General features: G+C 38.2%; 2 protein-coding genes across 4 annotated transcripts; one reads left to right on the plus strand and one right to left on the minus strand.

The window, feature by feature from the left end:
* Positions 1-4,822: 4,822 nt before the first annotated feature.
* znf518b (zinc finger protein 518B) lies at positions 4,823-11,465 on the minus strand. Its single transcript, XM_042493990.2, has 2 exons — positions 10,826-11,465; positions 4,823-10,478 (listed from the first exon to the last, which is right to left on the minus strand). The coding sequence occupies exon 2, from the start codon at positions 10,373-10,375 to the stop codon at positions 7,925-7,927; it is 2,451 nt and encodes an 816-aa protein (XP_042349924.1). The 5' UTR covers positions 10,376-10,478; positions 10,826-11,465; the 3' UTR covers positions 4,823-7,924.
* Positions 11,466-12,200: 735 nt separating this feature from the next.
* Positions 12,201-26,919, plus strand: gsr (glutathione reductase). 3 transcript variants are annotated; one of them, XM_042493992.2, is made up of 13 exons: positions 12,201-12,678; positions 13,094-13,268; positions 15,373-15,399; positions 15,503-15,591; positions 18,005-18,074; positions 18,236-18,383; positions 18,510-18,564; positions 18,648-18,747; positions 18,856-19,110; positions 21,366-21,477; positions 23,170-23,301; positions 23,478-23,611; positions 26,251-26,919. In XM_042493992.2, exons 1-13 carry the CDS (start codon positions 12,617-12,619, stop codon positions 26,398-26,400), a joined length of 1,509 nt encoding a protein of 502 aa, XP_042349926.1. In that variant the 5' UTR covers positions 12,201-12,616; the 3' UTR covers positions 26,401-26,919. The 3 variants fall into 3 exon arrangements, with proteins under 3 accessions (XP_042349926.1, XP_087937013.1, XP_087937014.1); XM_088080887.1 differs by lacking the exon at positions 12,201-12,678 and having other exon boundaries at positions 12,975-13,268; XM_088080888.1 differs by lacking the exon at positions 12,201-12,678 and having other exon boundaries at positions 12,981-13,260.
* The last annotated feature ends 730 nt before the right edge of the window (positions 26,920-27,649 follow it).

Here is a 27,649-nt window from a genome sequence, read left to right on the forward strand (position 1 = left end):
AGTCTTCAATCTTCTCCAAGCACGCCAAATTTGGAGACTCTCGATCAAAATTGTTACTTAATAAAACATAATTTCAAGATAGTGAGTGAACATAAGTGGTGGAAATTTTAAGCACAGTTTTGATATACTTTGCTTGACTATTTTCATTGTATTGTATGTTTATAGGCCTTGTTGGGGAGAAAAACTAGCATTGATTTAGATGATATGAACAAAGCCGGAGAAAAAGGCAGCAGGCATTGAGGCCGAGCAGTTTATTTAAAGGCAAAGGTATTTAATGTGTGTGTGTGGTTCTAGCTCTGTAATATGAAAACACATTTATTAACAATAAACAAAAGAATGAACTAATAATGTGCCGTGGCAAGGTATATTAAAGTATTAAAGGAAAACAACTTACATGACGCACGCATTGTTGCTGACGGACAGAAGAACAAGCAAAGGCCTCTCATTAAAGAGTGATTGCATCTGAGGCAGGTGGAGCCTCTAGGCAGGTGCACTTGATTTATCCTCCTTTCCTCTAGAAAGCCTACTTCCACTCTACCACATTTAGGAAGCAAATATTGTATTTTTCACTCCACTACCAACACATTCCCAAGCTGCAGCTTTGTCAGTGACCTCCCGCCACATATAATTCGACTGCTTTGGTTAATAGATCTATAAAAGACTCAGATTATTACTGCAAAGTGCAATGAACTAATAAACGATGATGGATTTTTTATGAATTAAGCCACCTGAGCCGTATAAAGTAATTAAAATTAGCCACCTTAAACACACTGCTGGAAAAAAAGCAGCTTGACCAGTTTCAGAAGGTTAAGCTGGTTGACCAGCTTGTTTGACATCTTAAGGTATGTTTTGCATGATTTTTGTTGGTTCAGCTGGTCATACCAGCTTGTGATGGTCACTCTAGTGTGAGTATGGAGAAATAACAGTGTCATGAGGAGGAAATATGAAAAGCAAAGGGCACAAATCAGTTAAGTCTGCTTTCATGTGATATGCATAAAGATAAATGTGGGCAGTGAATTAAAAAAAAATATATCCATATACACACATGCACCCATAACATTTAGCCTATACATATCAACATCAAACATCAGTGATACTCAGTTTACAGCTAGCATGCCAAATGTGGATGCTGGGCAGCTCCCATACATTATCAGATTCACAATAAAAATAAAGTGATTCACAGTTGGAATTATTTTTGTACATGTAGTATACATAAGGCGCAAGGGTGCATAAAACAGTCCTTGAAATGTCCTTAAATTCTAGCAACATCCTTAAATCCTAGAAATGTCCTAAAATCCAAGAAAAGTCCCAAAATCCTAGAAATGTTCTAATATTCTAGAAACATCCTAAAATCCTAGAAATGTCCTAAAATCCATGTATGGCATATATACAACATATATGGCTACATACGACCATGAGTATGGTGTTGAGAATCTGTAGAAGTGACAGTCTCTAAAAAGACTTTTTTGAGATTGTTCTCCATAAATAACTGGAACTTTTTGCAGATGAGACTGGACTTAAGCCTGTTTTTCACTAAGCATTGAGTAGTAGGCTGTCAAGGTGTTGCTCAATGCATCTACAGGAAATGCCATCAAGTAATGTTCAAACCTGCCCACCTGCAGCAAGGTAGCACTGGTGTGCTCCAGTATGGTGTAACAAACCTGCAGGAAGAAGAATTTTAAAAATTATACGTAGAGATGACAAAATGCTCATTTCGCCTCCATCACCTAAAGTTACCAACTGGCAACACTTCTATTTCTTAGTATAGGAAAACCTTTTATACTGCCACTGTTCTGTTCTATTCTATGAATTAATAAAAAGAGAAGGAAAATATATAATATAAAATAAATATATGATAGAATAGCCAATTCAAAGGTCATTTATAGAGCGGTCAGAACACCAGATATCAGATATCAGATGCGGTGCAGGTTTAATTTGCACATGCACTGGGAGAAAAAAGAAAATACAGTGCATGAGAAAAACAGCCTGGGTGAATACAAAACAAACAATAAGGTAGACAGTATGAGGTAAAAAAAGTGTTTTGAACATTACTATTTAAACAAGTTCTAGTAACTACCCAAAATACAAGTATGAACCTGAAAATGAGTATGTGATCTTGAAAGAACAGAGAAACAACAAGAAGACATGACTCACACCAGCTCAAGAGGGCATGTTTGGGAGTGTTGCTTAGAGATTCCCTCCTCCTGCTCCACATTCCTCGGAGAAGACGATTAGAAGTTTTAGAAGTGTATGTGGAAAAAACACTTATGTGACACAGGAATTAGATTTTATCAAGTATGTTTTATACATACTCACACACACACACACACACACACTCTTGGTACATGTGATTGCTGGTTATTTGTAGGACTTTTACTCCATGCAATAACTTAAGTGATGTTTGTAGTCATGCAGCTGTGAATAGGTAGCTATCAAATGTTGGAGAAGTGCATAAGTGATATAAAATATTTTGTATTTTAGAAAGGAAAGATAAGTTCAGCAGAGAAAGTTAATGACTGGGAGGGGGTCAGCTTTGCACCTATTTTTCACACTACCCCTCCGAAGAGAGGCTATTAATTAGATACAACACCCAGGACATTTATCTTTTTCTCTTTTCTCTTTTTAACTATTTTTCTTTTTGGCATCATACTCAACCCAGCAGCTAACACTCTGCCAAATCTTTATTCCCGGACCTCCCCACTTTTTATGCAACTCCATAGGTCATAGTCACACGTGTATTACTGAAGATGAAGTCACATGCAATGAGTTATTATTATTACTTGCACACTGCTGGCACCTCTTTGAAATGTTGTATTTTCCTTAATTGTATGCATTTTATACACTTTATTTTCAGCTTTATTTTCATTAAAATGACCTTATTAGGTTTTATTTTCCATCTCATGTTGTGAATTGTATTTTTATCTATATTTTTATCTTACTTTTACAGGTATTTTATCAATGTGAGGATGCATTCTTTGTATTTTATTCTTATTTTATTTTTACATGTGGGTTTTATTATGTTTTAATGTCTTCTATATCTTCTCATGTGAAGCACTTATGACATTTAATTTCTCTGATTCAAAATGCGCTGGGTGGCATTTCTTGTATGATGTTGCTATACAAATAAAGTTTATCATTATTGCTGCTGTTTACCTATTTTATTTTTTTTAATTTATCCATCCTTGTATGCTTCTGCTCATTTACCTGCTTACGAGTTTCTTGGCTTATTTATTTATCTATTATCTTTAAGCACTTGATTTTGTTGGGATTAATAATCACCAAACAGGCTTGGAGCAAAGTTTTTGTAACTGCCATTTTTGTAAATCTTCCGGCTGCCAATAAAAACAAAAAAAATGAAAAAGAAAAAGAAAGCGCAAAACTACTATTACACAAAGCACAAATTAATTACAGTATTGTGTCATAATTAAACTGTAACCCGAAATGTGAAGATCAGTCCCTTTGTTCTTTGTCTCAGGATGTTGCGTGTGTGCTTGCTGATAGTTCCTGTCTTTCTGGAATGTGCAAGTTTTAGCAATTCTCAGGTTACTGTGAGTTCAGGGGATCGTAAATTGAGTTTTTTTTCCGTTAGTGGCATCCCTGGAGTTTTAACAGACCTGACCTGAACTGGGTGAGTCCAGTCATTTTTTCTTTGGAGAGAGAAATCCTTAACTCCACACCACAGCATGAAACACAAAAGCACTTATGTGTAGAAAATAGGTGGAGTCACTGGCTTACCGTACTGACCTACCATTGGGCAGTTTGATAATTTTCATATGTAAAACATCTACAAAAGGCAGGAGTCTGGGTGAAGGAGGTCTTTTACCTTAGTAAAAATAGGAATACCACTGTAAGTCCTGCACTCAAAATCTTACTTAAGTAAAAGTGCATATGGATAAGCATAATATAGTAAGCAAAATATACTTAAAATAGACTACAAAAAGTAAAAGTTAAGATTATGCAGAGTGGCCCATTTCAAAATAATATATACATCGCATCCATTAATTATTATTAGTGCTGCATTAATGTGTGAACATCACTAATGTTGCAGCTGGTAAAGGTTGAGCTAACTTTAACTATTTGATCACTTTAATCATTCAACCTGTATCGAAATCTCAAGGAGTCATTGACAGCATACCCACAATTTCAATGATGTACAGTTAAAACAGCACAGTTAAAACACAATAGATACACACAAATCACACCAAAAATAATCAAATAAGATAATAATTTGTGAGCAAACAAACAGACACTGAGAAAACATGGTTAAAAACAGCTACGTGCTTCGGTTTCAGGGTGCTGGTGCTGTGCATGCTTCCCTCAGTGTCACAGTTAACAGTGGCACGCTTAAACTACTCTCAGTTTTCTTTGCTTTTTCAAGATATTTTTAACCAAATGTTTTTTTTTTTTAATTGACAAATAATCTTTTTCTAATTCAAACATTTCAGATTAGAGTCAGAAGTATATATATGTGGCCCTGTGCAGCAGTAAGGTTATCAGAGCGAGTTAGGTTAATCTACCTTTTGTCAAGTATTAAGTATTAGGTGAAAATCACGTAAAACAGTCCCTAAATGCTTAAGTGGGTCTGAGGGGCACAACTGGGCCCGTGGGCCAAAGTTCAGACATGTTTGCCTGAATAAAACCTGTGCTTTTTGTACTAGGTCAGGTTAAAATGTGCACTGTGAAAATGCTCCAGTGGTCTCTTTTTTAACAATACGGCTTGAGAGTTTCTAAGTGTGTTCAGAGACCTGTTGACCTATGAGAAAGGGCATGTGATGATTGTGCAGTTTATGTTATTCTGTTGAACAAACGGCAACAGGCCATAAAACTGTGATCATGTTTTAATAGAAAAAAGAGGAGTTAGACAACTGTTATTATAAAAGCATGGAACACGATAATGAACACTGCGAATGTAGTAAAACCAAAAAACAGTTTTAACAGCAAAATGGGTAAGTCTAACACGCATGAGGACTGAATGAAGGGCAAAGTAAAAACATTCAGAAACAACAGTCACACCCTAAACACCTTTAAAATAATTATAATTATATATATATATATATATTTATAAAACAAAAACAACACGGCAGGTTCAGACACTGCAGTGTTAGGATAATAAAGCACAACATTACTGCTGCTGCAGAAGAGGCTGTGGAATGTAATCCATTCCCTACTGAGTATCAACAACAGATATCACATTTTAGATGTATAGGTATATACACAATAGAATCTGTGGGTGATTGAAACATATATACACGATAAAAACTGGGCAACCAAAACCTTTACATAGGATCATAGGTCTAGCACCTGATACATCTTGGTTACATTATAGACAAGAGTGTTGATATGCAGTCGTAGGAAGAGCAACGGATCTGCAAAGTGTCCTTTTTGAAAATCATACAAGTTTTAACAGGTTCCCAGAATCACCACAGTCACTTTGTATGTACAGATAAGATAAAACACAAACGTGTCTTTCTGTTACAGTAATAAACCAGCTGCTTTTGTCTGCTCCATCTTGCACCTCTGTTTAAAGCTGCAAAGAGGCTATACATGGATGATATGGCATTTATTTCATTATTTTTTTTTTAAAAAAGGAGCAAAATGTAGGGCACAAGGAATTACAATCACTCAACATGGCATTAACACTTGTTTCTGGGGCCTCCAATAAGTTAATTACAAAATATATGTGATGAATTACACATTGGCATTTTAAGAAAACTAACACCTAATGTGGTAAAAATAATAAAAATTACACTGTGTTCCTGAAATTCAGATTTAAATAAGACTGAAAGTGTAAATAAAAATGCAGAATACTTCTTTGAATTAACTTTTTTTTAATCCATCTGGAATATTAGTATTGTCAAAACTTAAGCTTTTAGCTCCGGTCTCTCAGACACAAAAACTCTCAAACTCTCAGGCACTGGTCGCCAGCAGATAAAATCAAAAACATTAACGTGTATCACCAAGTATGGCCAGCAAAGTGGTAAACTGGTGTGAGAAGCTGGGGCACATTCCAAGTTTAAAGTACAGCTGTGACATTTCACTTCACACAAAACGAGGGACGGCACTCAAACGTTTCGTCCGTTTCTCTGCAACATTGGGTGATTTACAACACATTCAAACTGATAAACAGTGGTGTGCATCCCCAGCTTCCATTATTTACACCTATACGTGTCTTTTTTACTGGTCCAGTTAATCTGATGAATTTACCAGTGACTGATGACCGTGTGGAGAATATGACATGCAATATCTCCCAAATGTAAGAGTTTGCAAAGAGTGCCTGAATGCACCACTACACTTCTGGCCAATGCTGAAAGATACACATATGGTCCCTTTTACACTGACTGTTCCAAGGCGGGAATATTGTGCCATTATGCTGCCTCGCCCATCTGTATATACTTTCTCTGTCGGCAGGATGATATCATGGGCGTGACAGGTGTATCATTTTGATAGCGTGTTACACATGCGACCCACCATGGGAGCCATAAAAGTCCACAAATCTGAAAAACAATGAGATTCTGGAGCTCCTTACCATTCGAGCAGAGGACGAGATCAATGGTCAAGTAACAGAGACGCTAAATGTTTGTACTTGACACGTTACGCCGCTGACATGTACGTATGTTCTATGTCACAATGGAGTCTGATGTGGTTGTGTTAAATGCCTCTCTTGTTTCCACGATGCCAGCAGGCTATTTAAAATTACACACTAGAGCGGGATAATGCTGCTGTGTTTTGGTTCTGTGTAAAAATGAAAAGGCAATGTAAAAAAGGGACTTCATAGCGGCTCAATGACGCAATCTGTGTGTAAAAGGGGCTTATGATACTGCATGTGAGCTCAAACAAAGCAGCATTTCTCTTTTAGCATTTGATATGGGACGGGCCTTATTCACCACTTGTACAGTGCTGACTTGTTGGATGCAGCTCCTGAATTAGGATGCAGCACCTGTGTATATAACAACCTGTTTTCGCCAACAAATGAAGAAAGCAGGGACACTGTCCAACAAGTAAAACTTTTTATAGGCTTGTAAGTGCCTTGTGTCCCTCGCCATGGACTGGTTTTAACAACAGAAAATGGGGGTTTATACTGGCACAAGGCATTTTTTCAATGTATATATTTGTGCTAAAAATTTAATATGAGGTTTCACCCAAAAGAAATGACATCTCACATAACATTTGATCATTACTTTAAGTTATACTGTGCAGGATTGTTGGATATTATTTGTAAACACCCACAAATGGGTTTGTGAGCACAGCGCAGGCGGGTAGGCAGATCAATGGCGAGAGGAGCAGCTGCTGCCAGTGAATGCAAACTTTTAGACTCAACACAATGAGTGGTTGCCTTTGACATATAATGCGCCTGACGTTCTGCTGCTCTGTCTGTTCTCAGATTACGAAAATCCTGCATAGTATATCCTTAATATTCACCACTCGTTTCCATTGTTAAATAGGGAGCTGTGCATGTCCCACATCTTAATGGCATTTTAAACATCCTGAGCAGGTAAGAAAAACAATGATTTTAAAACTCAGGTGTTGCACATCAAATTCAGGGTGTATCCAGCAGGAGCCAGATGAACTGCAAAACAATACTGATGCAAATATGTTAAAGTGAACAGCATGCATTTTCGCCTCAACTCTTGACAAATTGCCTGCTTTCTCAAACTTCTTAAACAGTACTTAACATGTGTATCACTGACTGCAATCAACTACAGCAGATGGTCCATTTTTCATATCATTGCACTTAAGTAATCCATATCCCATGCCTGTATAAACATATAACACAAAGTTCAGTGATAAGCAGATGTCCGTTCTTTTTAAATCTAATGCTTCTTTAAAGAAAATAACCGCCCTAATATTTTGTCTTTTTTTAAGTCAGCATCCTCCCATTGTAGTGCTAGTTCTCATTAATGTACACTTCTCTCCACTAATGCGTTCAAGGAAAGACTCCGACAGTGCACCCCATCACCTCATACTTCTGCCCCATCACTTTGCTCAGCCTCATTTTTAAGATTTGGCACTTTGGAGCCACCACAGGGGCATTCGCTAAAGAGTCCACCCTCGCTCCCTGACCGGACACCCGGGGCTTTGGGTGATTGAGCACCACCACAGGCTGGTTGGGGCCCGGTCGTTTCACCAGCTGGTCCACCTTCAGCGGCATTGGGTAAATAACAGTGCAATCTGAAAGACTTCTCATGGGTACCTGAGTCTTGTATTTGGATATCCTAAGTTTCAATCCCTTTTTGCTTTTTTTCCAGATGCCAAGTTGAACCCTTTTCAGAGACACGGTGAGGAACTTTGAGATGTCATGCTCACTTTTTGCCGATTGCTGCAGAGACTCCGGAGCATTTACACACGTGGAAACCGAATCCTCATATGTCGAAGATATGGAAGCAGGAGTGTTACTGCATTCCTTACTGTCTGTTGGCTTAATGCTTTTCTTTTCCTTTTTGACATGGATGTGGTTGTTGGTCGGTACAGGAGGGTGCTGAATACCTTTATCGTGCTCCTCCACTTTCACAGACTCATTGGTCTGCTCTGTCAATACAAGGTTGCCGTTGATCGATCCATCTTTTGTGGCCATCCGAGCACAGAACCTCATCTTTGGCACCTCCTTCACCTGCTCTGTGCTGTTTCTTATCTTGACGTGATCTTGTGTTGTACTACTGGAGTTGTTACTTTTATCCATCACTATACCGCGCAGAGCCATTACAAGAGGTTGCATGTTGCCTTGGACGTCCTCTGGTTGTTGACTCAAAGAAAACACAGACGAGATGACGGGAAACCCCTCAGGCTCCGGCATGTCTCCTTCTCCGGCATTGGATCTGACTTCCTGGGTCCAAGCCGACATTTTTGAATTTGTGCGGTTGGAAAGCACCGGTTTTCTGACTGCGGGCGGCTCATTTAGAGTCTTGGGTATTGAAAAGGATGACTTTGCAACATTATCCTTGGAAACCAAAGTCGTTGGAGGCCTCACTTGGGGAGGTGCACCTAAGAGAACACTCAAGGCAGGAGATTTTTGCTGGTTCAAATCCAGCGCCTCTTTCTTTATTTTTGAAGGCGTGTTGTTTTTCATCTCCCCTGGTTCCACCTTAACAGCCACCGACATGTTATCTGCAGAGATTTTTAGGTCAGTCGCTCTCCTGGGTGGGATGCTCTTGGAATGCTCAGGAATTAAACTCTTCCTGTCATCTATCGCCCTCTGAGAAACACACGCTCCCATGTTTTCTGGATGCAGGGTGCGTGTGAACCTGTTGATGGCCCTGTTGGAGATAACAGACGGCAGAGCTGCATTGTGATTAACAGGTTCTCTCTGTGTAACTTTAACTCCGCTGTTTCCTTCTCTTATAGGGTTCAGGATGCTTTTGGGGACCTTGTTTGGAATGACTGGGTGGCTTTCTAAGTTGATCACTTCTTGCGATGCTCTTTTTAATCCACCTTTGTCTTTGCTAACTTGACTCGGGATGCTTTTGGAAACACTGCCTGAGCGCTCAGCAGGACGCTCCACATTCACAGTCTTTGTATCACACTGTTTCCTGTTGACGCTGCACATCCCCATGCTCGCAGACTTTACCGTGTTTGGATGGTTTAACATGGATAAGAATGGCTTTCCCGCTGCAGTGTTTTGAGAGACCGCAGTCCTTGTGTCTTTTATCACAGACTCGTTTTCTTGTTGGGAGACGAGCCTTAACTTTAGCTCCTTTGTCCCGTTGACAGTTTTCACCTCGACAAGTTCAACCAAACAGCCAGCGGGGATCGTTACCTCCTCTGGGAGAGAAACTGTCAGAGCTCTGTTCTGCTGAATGACTCCATTTAAAGGGGGCAAAAGTTCTGTGTTACCGTTGGTGCCATGTGATGTGTGTGTTTCCAGTGTTTTCCCTCTCTGTTCATCTTTACCCAGTCTGACTGCAGGTGTACTCAGAGGGGGCACCGTCACCCGAACAGCTGGTCGAAGTGGTGATGGATCAGCAGTGGGCACACTTGATAAGGCACTGGAGACATGTGGATTTTTTATCGTGCATGGCTTAGCAGGAACTTGACTGATGCTTTTACTGTGCAAACGGTCAATGTGTTTCACAAGGCACAGCCTCCTCATGTAGCCCTGTCCACAGTGCGGACACTTGAACGGATACGTTGAATTGTGTTGCTTCAGGTGAGCGTTTAACTCTGCCTCACTGAATGACACTTTGTTGCAGTAAAAGCAGTAAAACCTCGTCAGCCCTCTGTGCTCGAGCATGTGCTTCTTGAACTCTGCTGCGTCTGCAGAAGCAAATCCACATTTCTGACAACTCTTCAAGTTTGAAGTGCTTAATACACGATCCAAGACCAGATTGGGGTGTCCACCGCTCACAGACGACAGCATGCTATGATAGCTGACAGGATTCATGATGAGAGATGAGGTCTGCTGGTCATCTGGCTGCGCAGCCCACAGAGGCTGCGATCACGCAGAGGGGGACCAACCGTGAGCTGAAAACTGAGACGTCTTCACTCTGTTTACAGCAGAAAAAAAACAGTCAGCGAATAAACCCTACATTGCTTACATTAACACAAGGCCCACAGAGCCCCTCCCCCCTCACACATACAGATCACACAGCAGTTTTTCTTTTCGCCTGCAGCTGTGTGCTCTCCACTTAACGGATTGCAAGAAAAATACACAAAACGGTTCACCAAATTACATGTAGTCATCTCTATAGATATTTCCCTGCAGCTGTCCCAGACTGGCTTCCTTTGAACACAAGGTAAGGCCCTTTCTGACCACAACAAGGGGGGTCGCGAAGACGACGGCCCGCATTTCGGCTGTTTATATTCGCAACAGCATCAAATTCCTCATACATACCTTTTATGCGTGTTGTGTTTTGTTCTGTTGTATGTTTTAAAGTGAATAGATCCTTTCAGTTGAGGCGATATTAACGCTTTTCAGGGCAGCCAAACGAGCCGCTTTGCTCTAACGTTAGCTTGGAGTTAGCAACTGTAGCCAGCGACAGATTCCGGCAATAAATTGCTTGTCTTCAAAATAAGAGTGTGAAATACAAAGGTACATTTTTCGAAAATATCTCTCCATATGTGGAGTTGGATTTTATTTACTCGTTTTGTATAACAGAAAACAATATGATGTTGCAGGTGTTTACAGGGGTTTTTGTTTATTTATGTGATTGTTTAATATTAACTTTTTCCCCCATGTTTTTCTTTTTTTCTGTAAATAATATTTGATTCTGAGTATGTGGCTGTATGTGTATAATTAGAGTGTAGGTTTAAATTAATAAGAAAGCTGGTTCATTAAAATTCAATGATTTATGGAGAAGGGGTGGGATTAAATAATTGTTTTCCTTTTCCAATATGTAAACCAAGTCATCATGTGTTTGACTATTCCTTTTGCTTTATGTTTTCCATTATCTGTACATTATACTTTTTTTGTCTGTCTGCTTTTGTATAATAATTTCTCTATTTCCTTCATGACTGAAATAAATAAATAAAGTCAAACCAAACTGTTATGCAGTGGTGAAATGACCTATATTGCACACTAGCTAAATGTAAATGTTAAAATAGAAATACAGTAATATTAAATAACCAGTACAATATGTTAATATTTAAATGATGAAAAAATAAAGTATTTATAATATGCTGAGCATGTCAGTGTGTAAAAATATGAATGTTAAGAAATACAGTAATAGATAATATTGTGTGTGTGTGTGTGTGTGTGTGTGTGTGTGTGTGGGAGTACTGGAATTACATACACATTTTTGTCATTATATGTACATTGATCGCAACAAATTTCTTGTATGTGTACACATACTTGGCCAATAAAAGTGATACTGATGTATGGTAAACTATGCCTTTATATTTTTGACTCCATGAAATGTATTTGACATTAGTTACTATTTACTTATAGGCCTATTACAAATGTTTACACATCAATCAAAGATTAAAAAAGTAATATTGGTTTCTTTTGTTTGTTTTTAAGTAATAATATCATTTATATAACTCTAAATGGCCCATTCTAAATAATGTCTTCCTTTACTTTTGATACTTTAGATATACTTTGATACTAATAGTTTTTACCTGAGTATTTTTACACTATGGTATGACCTTGACACCTGAGGACTTATTGTACTACTGCTGTGATGAGAATGAAGTATTATTTTGAAAGTTGTAACCGGAACTTTACGTTCTTGTTTTCCTCTCTTTACAGCTAACGAGCTGGGCGCAGCGTAAGTGCTATTCCCGAAGAAATCCCAAACAAACCTGCTTGAATACCTGGAATTATTTACGCTAAATGTGCTACACGAACTACGCAATGCTTTGATTGGACATCTATGTTATCCACGCCTTCAAATATGACAACTTCGAACATCTTTATGGTAATTTTAAAATCGTCGGCGCCTTTTCTCTGTCATTAAATCGTCAAAACAACATTTGTATTGGTGTTTGGAGACAGACGGGAGGTCGTGTCGTCTCACCAGTTTGTATGTGGGCTGTGAGTTCACCCAGTGACACAGGAAGTGATTTAAAGCTTTTGTATCTGACGCGATAATGAAGTCAAAGCACACAGGCCGTCACCAGCTGGGAGATAAACATCGACACGCTGTGGATGCATCTCAATAAAATATGCCCTTAAACGAATAAAAACATGCTGTTTGTACGAATCTGCAGACTTCTTCCTCCCGTGTCAGTGTCTCTGGCATTACCAAGGTAAGTAATACACTAATTAATAACGAATATTGACTGTTTCAAACCATTGTGAAACTTCACTGCATTTTATTGCATATGATTTTTTTAGAATTTGACATATTATTTTTTTTGCAGAATTAGCTCCGATTTACATCTGTTATTGTCACCCACATACTGTAGCTCATGTGAGGATCACCATGACTATTGTGAAAACACTTTCTGGGATTTACACACCATTGTTACAATTCATAATGACACAGCAGTGGCTTTCACTTGACCCTCCCATTCCCCGTCGGTCACACACACACACACACACACCCATGCACACACACACGCCTGCGAGCTTCCTGGTCATGGCAATATTAATCCAGCTAACCCGGATGCGAGCTCCCTGCTGCTTCATCCTCAGAAAGCAACTTTTCTCGTCTTTTCTCAGACACGGAGTGATCATCCGCCGCAGCATGGCCTCGGACCCGACGGCTACAGAGACGACTCGGTTCGACTTTCTGGTGATCGGCGGCGGGTCTGGAGGTCTGGCCGGGGCTCGGAGGGCGTCGGAGCTCGGAGCGACCACCGCCGTCATCGAAAGTCACAAACTCGGAGGTACCTGCGTGAGTAAAAATTAAAAACAAAACACCGCTACTCTCCATACCGACCACCACAGGCACTGTGCTGTCGCCTCTGCAGCTTTCACACACACACAAACACACACACAAACACACAAACACACACGCTGGTTGCCAGGTTCACTGCGAAACCTCCGGACTCCTTTTGTGGAAGTTTTTTGTGTGTGCAACAAACACTGTGGGTTTGTTTGAAGTTTAAAGCGTCCCAGCTGATGAGCTGTCCCCCAAAGCCCCGACACACTGAAACTAACAGCCAATGTAGGATGTTAAACAACAGAGGAGGAAGGTGACTGAGCACATTAACTCAAGTACTGTAATTACATACACATTTTCGGTATTTGTAAGTATTTTCCTTTCATGCCACTTTTTACTTCTTCTCCACTGCACTTTATAGGGAATACTTTAAAGTGAGCTACATTTATCTGATAGCTTTAGTTAGTAGTTACTTAACAAAATAAAATGAAAAAAGAAAACACAAAAAGTAAACAAAATATGATATTTTAACATAAATTGAATCGATAATTAGTTTATACAAGGTCATCTGAAATGATTAGTTTACTAATCAGTCAGTTGACAGGAAATGAATTGCCAACCATTTTGCTAAACGTCTATTTCCATGTTTTGAATAATTTTAAGGTGTTTGTTGTTTTAGATTTTTCTGTGTTGGGTACTTTTTCTTTTAATACTTTAAATACACTCTCTTGATTATACTTAAATAATTTATTTTGAACATGTAACACAAGCAAACAGAAAATATAAAAATAAAATTGCAATACTAAAAACCTAACATATACTCAATGAATAGATTCAAATAAGCAGCAAGAAATTGCATCTTACATGTTCGGAAAGCAGTATGAGGAAGTGTATACCTATTATTTGATTTGGCTAATAAGTTCATTCATGAACTTCATCTGAAACAGGCTTACTAACTTTTCATTAGTATCATTCACATCAAGTATCATTATCAATGCAGGACTTTTGTTTTGTTACAGAGTATTTTCAGCGTGTGGTATTTGTATTTTTCTCCAAAGTAAATGAACTTCATACTTTCTCCACCACTGGTTAATTTCTTCTAACTTCTACTTTCTATAATTCCCTATGCTTTACATCAGAGCAACTGTAACTAACTGTAAATGAACAAGTTAGGATACCAATTAAAAGTTAAATAATTTAGGTTAACCCGAGTATAAACTGCCACCCTTCTTCAATTCCTTCATTAAATATAAATTGAGACATTAAAGTTGTAAGCTTTGAGGCAGGTGTTGGTGCACACGAGTTTCAATATGAAGAATTTGTTTTATTTTTGTCATTGCAAGGCTGTTGAACTGGAAAACAGTTATATTGTAGGTGTTCATATTATTGTGTCCATCCACTACTTTGACATTTCAGTTGATCTGACAGATAGGAAGTTAAACCACATCCTTTTTGCATAAAGGCAACACTTAGTTTCCCAACTCTGGCAACAAATGAAGAAATAAGCTCATACAACATAATTTCGTACGTAACAAACCACAAAACAGGAAATTGAATTACAGGTAAATCCAGCAAATTCGCTTGATTGCTGTCAAAAACATGGGAGGAAGGCAATGAGCAACTTAACAAGAAATGATACAAAATCAGCAAGAAATAACTAAAAAGTGGAAGTAAAAAGCACTAAAAAACTTTCTGTTCCTGCATAATTTTCTATTAGTTTTCTCTCCCTTTTTTTATTTAACCTCTTGCAATTTGCTGCCATGACATTTGTTACCAAATTGCTCAATGCTTTTGTTCTCATGTTTCTAAATAAATCAAACAATATGCTAAGATTTAAATGCTTTTGATAGGCATCTTAATGCACCACAACAACATTTGATAATATAGTGTACCATGTTATTACTATGTGTGTCATTTATAAACACACCTGATATCCAGTGTACTCTGGGTTGTAGTTTGACATTAACTTTTCATTTAACCCTTCAACACATACAGTATTGCAACATACTGAGCAAATAGACTCCAGACCTTAGTATTGGTCTTAACTATTTTCTTTGTGTTTGCTGTTTGATCAAGATTTCCCTGAACTAATGTGCTCTGTTTGAATGTTTTTCAGGTCAATGTTGGCTGTGTTCCCAAAAAGGTACAGTTTTCTTTCCCTTCTTGTCAGAAAATGCCAAATTTGAACTCTCAGACACAGTAATTCTGTATTAAATTTCACTCGCTGTTTTCACCTGTCTGCACAGGTTATGTGGAATGCAGCCGTTCATGCTGAGTTGCTCCACGATCACAGTGATTACGGCTTTGACATTGGAAATGTTCGCTTCAGTTGGGAGTAAGTCACAATATCTGTTGGTGTCGTTTTTCACTTGTTTTTGTGCCGCAACAATGAGCTCTTTTGAAACCTTGTTCATCCCGGAACAAGGAGGTGTCCATTTCATGGTGCGACTTCTCAGTCTGGCGTGTCATTTGTTGCTTCACTTGAGCCCACTTCTCTATCTTTGTGAACAACATACTGTGGATAAGTCAGGGTGATAGTTAGAGATAAGCTTTAGCAGGGAGTGGCAGCCTGCTACACCAGGAAACATTAGCCAGGGATACAAAACACCAACGAACGTCATTTAAGGTTAGCCTGCATGGATATATGTAAACACCACTTAGTGGTGTTGTATTTATTTTTATCTCAACATATTATTGAAAAAGTATATATTAAAATAGAGAGGAAACATGTACAATCTAGTGCAATCTTTGCATTCAACATATATTTTAAACTTGTTTTAAACTATGTCAGTCATGTTGGGTTGTATTAGATTGTGTTGATGTTATTTTGTCCATCCCATGCATGTCCATTTGAATAGACAGTAGTTTTCATAAAATGTAAATTCCTTCAGACAAGCAGTTGCCATGAAATACTTTCAATACTTATGTTTTTACCACCTGATCTATGGCAAAAAAAAAAAATCTCCCACTCAGAAATTTTATCTGCCACTTTTGAAAACTATGAAACTAAGACTAAATGAAGGAACAAAATTTACATCTCTCATCTGGCGTTTCGACTTTTCGTTCTGACTTTCGACAGTTTTCATGAAGACTGGAGATGATCTAAAATAAAGAGCACTGGTTTATCCATGTGAGAATAAAGGATTTTTAAGTATAGTCAGAGTGCCGGGGATGATTTGCCTTATCCTTGAAGAGCACCTGAGCTTTTTAACATTACCTATACGAGGTGTCTTGACCCGATGCAGCACTTCCTCATTTTTTCAGTTTCTCTGTCGGTCCAGGTGTTTATTTTTTGCCACAAAGTCAAAGTGACAGTTCGAGATAAGCCTCTGGAGGTTGTGTTTTCAGGGTATAATCTGATGAAGACTGTCTAAAGTCGAAACATGTTGGTTTATCCATGTGAGAATAGAGTGGTAAAGTAAGGAGTCCTAAAACGCGGAAGTCCGTTAGCCTTTTCGTTAGCCGGTTCCCTCTACCAAAAGTCTATGGGTTTTTTCAATAGGTTTTGGGTAAAATGCCCTAAATAAGGTCTATGGTTAACACAGGCTTAAGATATTTAGATGTTTTGTTCTGCAACATAAAATACGTCCACTTAAACACGATTTTTGAACTTCTAAGGTTTTACTTTTCTTAAAAAAGGCGGTTGCTAACAAGTGGCTAAATGGGACTACAGTGTTTGTCGGGGGACGGGGACAGCTTTACGGAGTCGCATTTTATTTTTAATTTTCATGTTTACACCTTCATTTGGCAGCTGTAGTGTGCTAATTTCAGACCCTGGCTGTGACATATTTTTGTAGTGTCTCCTAGCTTACCTTTTATTTTTCTTAAATTGATAAACCAAACATATTAAAACATCAGGTAAAAGGTACAGCACTACTTTAAAAAAAAAACAGTACATTTGAAAGTAAACATGTGGTATGCAAATGATAAAAATGACACAGATGAGAAAATAATTAGGTAAATAAGAAGAAACTAAACAAAACAAAAAATACATAACAAAAAAACAGAAGTACAAACATGCAATCCAGCTTTAACATATGAAAAGAGTCATTCGTGACATATTAAATATACAGTTATAAAGAAGCACTCTAAACCGGTTTATCCTTCCAAAGTTATCCAGTTTCTGCGAAGTGTTTATGATAACACAGGGTGTCATTAAAAAATGCAGGCTGCAGGAATGCCCGCATCATTTTTGCCCTTGAGCTGATGGTTGCCAGCCTCAGTCACTTGAATGAATCAGGTTGCCAGCTTGATAAGGCTGAAATCTCTGGTCAGTAGATTTTTTAAGACTACAACCAGGAAGTATGGAGACAGCTTAAAAGTTTTCATGTCAAACTTTGATTTGACCCCACCATTTCGCATATTTTTACTCCAGTTATGCGTAATATTTTTTTTCCTGTGTTTTTTTATATTTGTATGTATGTTGGGTTTTTTGTACTTTGGCGTTACATATGTATATTTTTTCTTCATTGTTTATAGCATTCACCTCAAAACAATGATATATCTGTTTATTTGTGTCCGCCATCATGTTCAGATGTGTACCTTTTCCCTGAAAAATCTGCTGTGATGAATGTGTATTTTATTTAAGTGTATGTTCTTTATTTGACCCATTTTTAACCTTAAGAAGTATGAGTTTCATGCATTGTTCCTACAAACTTGAGTGGCAGGTCTTCCTTTAGAAAATGCAGGTAAGAGGACAATCAGTCTCTTATCTTTAATCATTTCCTGTTTTTTTGTTTATTTTTCAGAGCTCTCAAGGCAAAAAGGGACGCTTATGTTAGTCACCTAAACCGCATTTATCGAAACAATCTTGACAAAGTAAGTTCACATTTATATATTTTTTTTATTTCAGTGTGTCTGTTGATCCCTGTATATTTCTATATTTAATTCACGTTAACCTGATGTCTGTGAAATGTTTTCTTTGTTTGTTTATTACTTTCCAAATAAGAAAGAACATAATGACATGTGCTCCATTTCAGGCTAAAATCCAAACTATTCAAGGTCATGCCAGGTTTACCAGTGATCCTGAGCCGACTGTGGAGGTCAACGGAAAAAAATATACAGCGCCTCACATCCTCATCGCCACTGGAGGGCAGCCTTCTGTTTTGAGTGAAGAGGAAGTTCCAGGTGAGACATGCTGCACTCAGGTAATCATCTTTGTGTTGAGCCTGAGTGGTTTATTTGATCTGTTAATCAAATTAGACTACTTTTATGAAACACTGTGCTAAATGTTGTGTTTATTGTTTATTTCAGGGGGAAATCTGGGTATTACCAGTGATGGTTTTTTTGAACTTGAAACTCTGCCAAAGTAAGCTCATTGTATAATTTTATAGTGTTTGCACCATTTTTAAAGTTTTTGCCCGTAATAAATCAGTTATGTTTTCCTGCCAGGCGCAGTGTGATTGTTGGGGCAGGTTATATTGCAGTGGAGATGGCGGGCATCCTTTCCACCCTGGGGTCCAAAACATCGCTCATTATACGACAGTCCAGTGTAAGAAACCCATGGAAGCACACCGAAATACGAAATTGGGACAATTCAAAAATGTGCAGCCGTGCAGAAATTAAAAAAAACATGCATACTGTCATATTATCTCCATAGGTTTTGAGGAACTTCGACAGCTTCATAAGCACAAACTGCACCAAAGAACTGCAAAACTCTGGTGTGGATCTGTGGAAGAACTCTCAGGTGAAGTCTGTGCGTAAAACGGAGAGGGGACTGGACGTGACACTTGTCACCAAAGACCCAGAGAAGAAGAACGACGAGGAGAAGGTCAGCACCATCCAGGATGTGGACTGCCTGCTCTGGGCCATCGGCAGACAGCCCAACACTTCTGGACTGAACATCGGCGAGATGGTAACAGTCTGCTCGTAGTGTTTACTGCAAACTGGATGCTGAAATGCAGCAGTGGAAGAAATGCTCACATCTTTTACATCAGTAAAAGTAGAAATTACACAACGTAGAAAAACTCAAAACTTTACTTAATTAGAAGTTCAGTATTTACAGCTTGACACCAGCACAATTAGAAATTGATATTTGGTTGGATTTGGCTGACATTGATAACCAAAATTCAGTGTCAGGTAGTCTAATGCCAACATCATTTTGACGTAGAATACTGATGACAGACAACCCTGATATTTTGTTTTAAGTTGTGTTGTTAAGTAACCAAAATCCAACATCCTCCTAACGTTTCATGCGGAGGTCATTTTTACATAGAATAACAACATTTAGTTGTAAGGATTTGAGAATAAAACTCAGTGTCTGCAAAACATTATAATATTAATGTCCACCCAACATAAATTGTTACATTGTTAGACATTTAAAATATCATCAACCGGATTTTCATTCTAACCAGAATTAACCCATTTGTCTGGCCTCATGCTGACATCTGGTGCCAGGAAGTTATCATTAAAAAGTATCAGAAGTAAAGTAAAAGTACTAAGTATTCAGAATGGCCCATATAGAATAACATAACGCTGGATTTTCTTTTTTATTAATCTGTAAGAATCACTAATGTTGAAGCCAATAGAAGTGAGGTTAATTTCATTTACTTTTTTTGCTGCCAGGAAGCGTAATCCATAAAATACATTAGAATTTATTACTTTATTACATTTGTATTAACAACCTGAATTTGCAAAGTAAATAATGTTGTCAAATTACTGTAGTGAAGTGAAAAGTACAATATTTGTCTCCATAATGTAGTGGCGTTGGAGAATGAAAATGGAAATACTCAAGGTAACAACAAGTACTTGGTTACAATCCCCCACTGCTGAAATGTGCACAGCAAACAATAACATACAACATCCAAGCCCGGTGAAAAAAGACAGATGTTCTTAGACTAAAAACATGATTGATCTTTTTTCTCCTTATTGTGGCAATTCATTTTGCAGCTGCAACGAATGCAAAACATATGCAGCGTCTATCTGTCAAACAGTTACAGTGCATTTAGGAGATGTCTGCAGCTTATCACTGCTGTCTGCCTGCAAAGGGAATTAATTAGTGTTTGGCTCTGCACACTTTTCCTTGTGTCATCATCCTGGCAGCTCAGCTGCCCTCATTGATTATAGCAGCTCTGCAGATCATTTTGAAGCATTTGCTGCCTTCACACACACCTTTTGTGAAAGATCTAAATCCATTAACACAATTGAATGAAAGGTTTCATAATTTAACACCTTTTATATAAAAAGAGCTCAAAATAAACCAGACGTGGGATCACCTTTACCCAACAATCGGGGATAATCCGGGAGCAAGACGAGACAACAGTCACTTAACAGTCTTTATTGTTTGTTGGAGGTGAAGAGTGAAACGCATGTTAGCTCCGGATTAAGAGGCGCATTGTCACCAGATTAAAGGGGCAGTTAAGTCGTTCCTCTGTTTAAGGTACTTCGACATACAGTAGCTAAAAAGTGGGCACAGATCATCCACTGAAAGTTTAAAAGATGTTTTTGTCTAGCTAGATAGATAGATAGATGGATAGATAGATAGATAGATATTCTGAACATGTAAAACAAACAGAAAAGAATAAAAAATAAACAATAAGGCAATAACAGAAATGGATGATAACCTATACAAAAAGCTGCAAAAAATTGCATCTTACATGTAATTAATACCACATATTTTGGCTTTTTATTGTTTTTAAAATGAAGACAAATGTGATTGAGGGACTTAAGCAGCATTTCGACACTCAGGAAACCAATAATTTCTATCTATAAAGAATCAAACTCAAGGAAGGGAAGTGATGTGATGTGTCGTCTTGCTGAGTTTGCTGAGATTTTAATGTTAAACAGTTTGTACCTGGTTGCTCCTGTGTTGTATTTCGGTTTGCGTTTGATGCTCTGACACGCAACAGTAGGATGAGGCATTGTTTTTTTTTGCTTTTGACAGAAACAAAACTTTTCTGCTCAGCTGCTCACTCCTTATTTTAAAGCGTACACTGTCTGCAGCCTCTGAATTGTCCGAAAGAAAAGAAATGGCCGAGACATACAGTGTCTTTCCTCGTGATAATTGTGCATCCCAGCAGAGCTGTTTTGGAAACACTTCAGTGCTAAAAAATTGATGTTTTAGCCAATTGATGACAACTATATTGCCGTTTTTTTTTTCTGTGTTTGCAGGGTGTGGACACGGATGAAAGAGGTCATATCCTTGTGGATGAGTTTCAGAACACCAGCAGATCAGGGATCTACGCTGTAGGGGACGTTTGTGGCAAAGCTCTTCTCACACCTGGTAGGAAGTTGCACTGATAACTCAAATCATTTCAAGGAGCTTAAAAACTATACAGTCGTGTTTACAGTCGAGCCCTCCCAGAATGGGCTTTGAAAGGCTTATACACTAAAGCAGGATTTCAACATTGGTCTGTTGCAATGAGAGTTTATGGGTGCATTCACAGGAGACATTTTTAGAGGTCTCCAGATTAAGTTAAAGTGAAAACCAACAATATTATTGTTGATGCTGCTGTTGCAAAGACAGCCAGATTGATGTCCTCAGAGCTGAGCCGCTACCACAGTTTCTAGAGTTACTTCAGTTGTTCTTTCATCCAACATTTCTACCACTGGGGATAGTAACTGCAAATAACTCAAAGTGAGGCTCTGTAGTAACTACAGATAGCAACTGATAGCTATCAGGGAAAACAAAAATGCTGTCCTCTTCCTGTTTTGGTTGTGCACTTCCTTTGTGCCATAAGTCTCCATTTTCCCAGGAGATCATACCCGGTGACAGAGAGAATGGCATAGTCTAGCAAAGCTTACAGTGCAAACGCAGATGATGTTTTTATTCTATTGTCATTAAGATGTGCAATCAGCATTTACCTCAGAATGCTGAGTTAAAGTTAAAGCAAAAAAAAATTAGAAAGAAATTTAGGTCAAAAGGTCAAAAGGTGAGGACTTTATTTAGTGTCTGTTAAAGGCGAGACCTGCATAAAATAAAATACATTAAAAAAAATTAAATAATGGAGCCTTCAAATGACAAATGCACTGAAATTGACAGAAAATGCAGGTATATGTCCTCACCTAATCAAATTTTTATAAGAAACAGGGCTGGACGATATGGGCTGAAAATTACATTGCGATATTTTTAGGCTATATCTTAATATTTTTAAATCTCCTCAGAAGCACTTTATTAATGCTAGAACTGGGAGACAAAATCAAACATTACATTTTTTTTACTTTTTACATGTCTGTCTTTTATGTGACAATATTGTAGGAATGACTATTGGAAAAAATATTAACACAATTCAATTTTTGGCCAGTAAACATTAGTAATGCAGATATAATGGCTACTTGTGTAAAGGCATGTATTAAAGTAGAAAAAAAGTAGAACTGTCTGATAAGTTGAGAAAAGTGCATTACTTTACTGTAATGCAACCGTTAAAATCAGGAAAAAAACACAGTTTATTCCATAAAAAACCTTCAGACAATGATGTGACTGCAAATCTCACCTATAAAACATACACTCAATCATCTCTCTCTTTCAGTTACATTTAAAGTGAGCAGTAGGAAGTGCTAAATTATTGATAAAAATGATAAAAATCTAATTTTCCTGCACAATTATCTGCTCCAGCCTGCATAGTGAAAACCATCTATTATACATAACCCCTGTAGTTACAGTTTACAACAGCTAAATAACATATTTGCTCTTATACAGTTAAAGGATAATATTTCACATTACAAAACCAGTTGGTCTCACAATAAAGTTGCTGATGGAGTTTTGGCCTCTTCAGAGTTTTTCCTTTCATGCACTGTTGAAGTAGGTCACGTTGTGCCAGGAGTCCCTGCTGGGCGTCTATAACAGCAGTGCTTCTTTGTACTTGTTTTTCTGGTTTTGGAATAAAGTGTTTTTTATCCTTTTGTGGGCACTGAAATGTTTACTGAGGACATTTACTCATAGCTGCATCCTGATGCTTTGTTGTGTGTCGGGCAGTTGCCATTGCTGCAGGCAGAAAGCTGGCACACAGACTGTTTGAGGGCAAGAAGGACTCCAAGCTGGACTACTCGAGTATCCCCACAGTGGTGTTTAGCCACCCACCCATCGGGACGGTGGGCCTCACAGAAGGTGAGCAGAAGTTTCATAATCAGAGTTAAACTTTCACACGATTTAAATAACTTGTATGTCCAGTGTCGCCATCGTTCTATAACTCTTTATGAATGTGTCAGCTAATGTGAAATCTGTATTAATCCCAGTTTTACTTGTTGTATACTAACAATTTAAATACTTTGTGTTTGTCACAGAGGAGGCCATTAAATCTAGAGGAAAGGAGAATGTGAAGATCTACAAGACCTCTTTCACTCCGATGTATCACGCCATCACGAGCAGAAAGAGTCAGTGCATCATGAAGCTGGTGTGTGAGGGCAAGGAGGAGAAGGTAGGAAAAAATACATTATTTTTCTGAAAAAATGGAAGTGTAAGTCATTTCAATTTTATGTAACTTAAATAACTATAATTAATCAAAAAAAGTTAACTGGTTATGTCATTATTGGTTACGTAGATATCAATATTAAAAGCCTTTCATAAATATAGCAGTTATGAAAATACACCTGCTGGTATCTTTAGCACACTTGCCTTCATCACTGACACAACAAACCCAAGCTAATTAGTCTAATAAGGGCTGTTGCATCGGCACTTTTGGACGTGTTAATTTGCTTTTCCATTGTCGGATTTAAATACACGGAGTTGTCTCGATGTTGCATCAGTCAGTGTGTTTATATGGACGTGAATAACTTGTTTATAATCAGGTTTTTGCAGTATCCCATTTATGTGCTTGAGCATGTGAACACCATATTCTGTTAATGAGAAACCCGAATATGTTAGCTGGAGTACTCTCAAAGAAACTGGGATGTATGCATGAAATCTGAATTAACTGATTCTCTGTGTTCATGTAAACACTATTTCTAGTATATGATCATAACCAGGATAAGCCTCATAAACAGGTTATTCATGTCCATGTGACCACAGTGAGTGATGGGCCATTTCCAGAGCTGAGCCAAAGTTCGCCTGACCGCCTCCAAGCGGATAGCAGTGACGTCAGATGGGCTTCATCATCATTTTTCAGCATCAACACTCAGTGAGGATTCAGTCATGTGAATAAATAGCCTGATTTTGCAAAGCAGAATCAAAGCATTTTTTTCCTTTCAAAACAAAGCAAAGAGAATAGCATGCGCTTAGTCTGAAAAAATTTAAGTGTAAGTCATTTCAATTTTATGTAACTTAAATAACTATAATTAATCAAAAAAATGTCAAATCCTTTTTTTTTGTTACTTTAAACTGAGACACCACAGTGATAGAAAGTTAAGTAATTAATAAACAACTTCAACTGGAGTGACAACTCCAGAATGCAGTTTACTCACGTAATGCATCACACTTTGAGTATGAGGTGTGTCTCTTATAGTTTTCTTAAATAGGATTGACTCTCCTGCTCTGACGGTACTGAAATCACAATTGTTCTCTCCACCTTCACATGCTGTGTATATATAAAGCCACAGCTGATGACAGCAGGTTCACACCCAGTTTCTACAGGTTATTGAAAGTCATTCAGGTAAAATGTGAGTCAGCTTAAAGGGCGAGTTTGGTATTTTTCAATCTGGACCATATTTTCCAGTGTTTTTGTGTCTAAGTGACAAATGAGACAAAATATTTTTTTATTTATTTTTTTTTCTTATTGCCTTTAGCAAATGTTTAATCAAAACCGAAACTTTCAACATCATATACAGCAAGTTCCCAGCAACTTCTTTTTTTTTGTTTTGTTTAACAGCTTTTATTCAAGTTTTCAGAGAATAGCATGTTTGTATGCAGTATACAGTAACAATGTTTCTGTAAAAAATAGGATACACACATTATTTGAATGAGGATAGCTATAAGAACAGTGTGCCCTTTCCCACCCACTCAACCACCCAGTCATACCCTCCCAATTATCCCACTAGTACTACCGAGTCCGGATTTACATTATTAGACAAAATATTTTTTTATATCAGTCTAGTATTGAGAAAGACCGCTGCAGCTGCAAAGTAGACAGAAAAGAAATTAAATTCACAAAAACAATATTTGTTCATCTTTCCACTGTTCCAGCATTCACCAGCTGTGGTTTGGCTCAAATAAAGCCTTAATTCAGCCAGTTAGATGTAAAAATGTGTTATCCTTATACACACTAAAACTGCTGTTTATTTTTTTATATTTATGTGGAGTCTGGTAAATTTGTTAATAGCAATTACAGGGCTGTTTTTTTTCCCCAAAGATGGTTTCTGTCACTGAAGGTAGTTCTCACCTCCCTGATGTTTGTTCAAGTGTTTGTTTTTATGATAAGTCAGTTTTTAATGAGTTATTAAATTATACATAAGGGTGGGGTTGGGGGTCCGTCATGATTGACAGCTGTGACAGCCAATCCGTGAGCTTGCAATCAATGCAGCTGCTCGCGATTAGTCAGACGGGTGTTTTTGCGAGAACTCCCCCAGCGCGGATATCGATAATGCTCAGAATCAGGTTTTGGATGACATCACCCTCGCAAGATAGCAACGCCCATGTCTCGGATATTTTAACCTCACTTAAGTATAGCAGGCATAATGGGGGGCGCGTTGTCCATCTTCATATACAATCTATGGGTCTATCTCCGTAGGTATCTTTTCCGTGATATTGTCAGTCCCTTGAGAGATTAATCTGAGCCTGTCAGTGGCAAAAACAAGCACTTTTATTGGACATAAATTGATGATGAGAACATGCCCCAAATGGTTATATTGCAGCCTATTTAACTGCTGCAGGCTACAGACTTGTTGTTCAAAACTGCACTAATATAAAACTGTTTTTTCCATTAGTCACTTTGACACAAAAACATGGGGAAATAGAAACCGGGTTAAAAAATACCAGCTTACCCTTTAATGAAGCAGACGTAGGCGCAGCAGCTTTAGGAAAAGTCTCGACACTCAACTCGTGTGTTTGACTCTTGATTTTGGATTCTTGTAAACACAAATCACAGCAGTTATTTTCACAGACTGACTCGACTTTCTTCTCCAGGTGGTGGGCCTGCACATGCAGGGCCTGGGCTGTGATGAGATGCTGCAGGGCTTCGCTGTGGCCATCAAAATGGGTGCTACCAAAGCAGACTTTGACAAGACTGTCGCCATTCACCCCACCTCGTCTGAGGAGTTTGTTACGATGCGTTAAGGCATACGCACGCTCCCCCCTTTGCTTCCCTATACGACCAGCAACCCAGACAAGCATACCAGGACAGAGTCACTCCTCTGTACCACTCTCGCATCAGCTTGACGACTTGCTTTCTAAAACTACAAACTTCCATTTTCTCTCATTTAAGTGACCTTATTCGTGCGCAGTGTTTCATCTTTTCTAATTTTTACCTAAATGGACCAAGACCGAGTTATGGCCTTCTTAAACTCTTAAACTGTACTGTGGGTCTTGATTATTGATTGAATTTTCCGAATTCCATTTTAATGATTGTGAAATGGAAGTGATGGATCTGCAGGTATTGTTGTCAAGTGAGTGCATGGGAAATCAAAAAGACCTCTCTCCTAGTGTATGTGTTTGATTTGTCAGTCATTCGTCAGATAAATATATTACAAACACTGCTGCTCCTTAAGGCACCTATTTACTACCAATGCAAGGTCATAACATACTATCTACTGTACTGTTCTAAAGATTCAATAAACATGCAGGTTTTTTTCTTAACCGCTGTGATTCATTTCTCTTCATTCTGTGACTGAGACTTGTTTTTATTTCGGCACTGTGTTGCAGCACTCCTCCCCACAAGCGTCTGTCCTTGTGTGTGTTTTCAATCGACATGTGTTGAGCAATGAATGAAGCACTTCACATATTAAGATAAAGGGAGCTGTTTTCCTGCTCACACTTTAAGTTAAAATGTGTAATAGCACTGCATTTACAAAAGCTCTTGGCAGATTGCAGCGTTGATGATGCAGTGATGAAAATTTATTTATGCCTCCATGCTGGCGATAGCCGTGAGCGAGGTATTGTGTTTTTGGGTTGTCCATCTGTCCATCCCATTTTTGTGAGCATGATCTCTCAAGAACATGTTGGGAAATTCCTCAAACTTGGCACAAACATCCTCTTGATCTCAAGATTGAATTGATTCGATTTTGGTTGTGAAAAGTCAAAGCTCAAGGTCACTGTGACTTTGCATTCATCCCATTCTCGTGGATGCATTATCTCAAACATACCTTAAGGGAACTTCTTCAAATTTGATACAAAAATCCACTTAAACTCAATAAACTGATTTGAATTTGGTGGTCTAAGGTCAAGGTCACTGTGACCTCGTCCATCGCATACTCGTGAATGTGATATCTCAAGAATGCCTTGAGGGAGTTTCCTCAAATTTGTCCACTGAACTGAAAGAATGAAGTGATTATTCTAGGTTGCTTTGTTTTTGTCAGTAATACTATTT

This window comes from Plectropomus leopardus, chromosome 8 (genome assembly GCF_026936395.1).
Source record: "Plectropomus leopardus strain MGB_pleo_1.0 chromosome 8, ASM2693639v1, whole genome shotgun sequence".
Lineage (NCBI taxonomy): Eukaryota > Metazoa > Chordata > Actinopteri > Perciformes > Serranidae > Plectropomus > Plectropomus leopardus.

Excerpts from the sequence above, each read along its gene's own strand:
- znf518b (XM_042493990.2), bottom strand. The coding sequence starts at position 10,375 with ATGAATCCTGTCAGCTATCATAGCATGCTGTCGTCTGTGAGCGGTGGA.
- gsr (XM_088080887.1), top strand. The coding sequence starts at position 12,978 with ATGCACACACACACGCCTGCGAGCTTCCTGGTCATGGCAATATTAATC. Across the intron at positions 18,384-18,509 it reads GAGTGAAGAGGAAGTTCCAG|GGGGAAATCTGGGTATTACC; the intron begins GTGAGACATGCT and ends TGTTTATTTCAG. Across the intron at positions 23,612-26,250 it reads GTGAGGGCAAGGAGGAGAAG|GTGGTGGGCCTGCACATGCA; the intron begins GTAGGAAAAAAT and ends TTTCTTCTCCAG.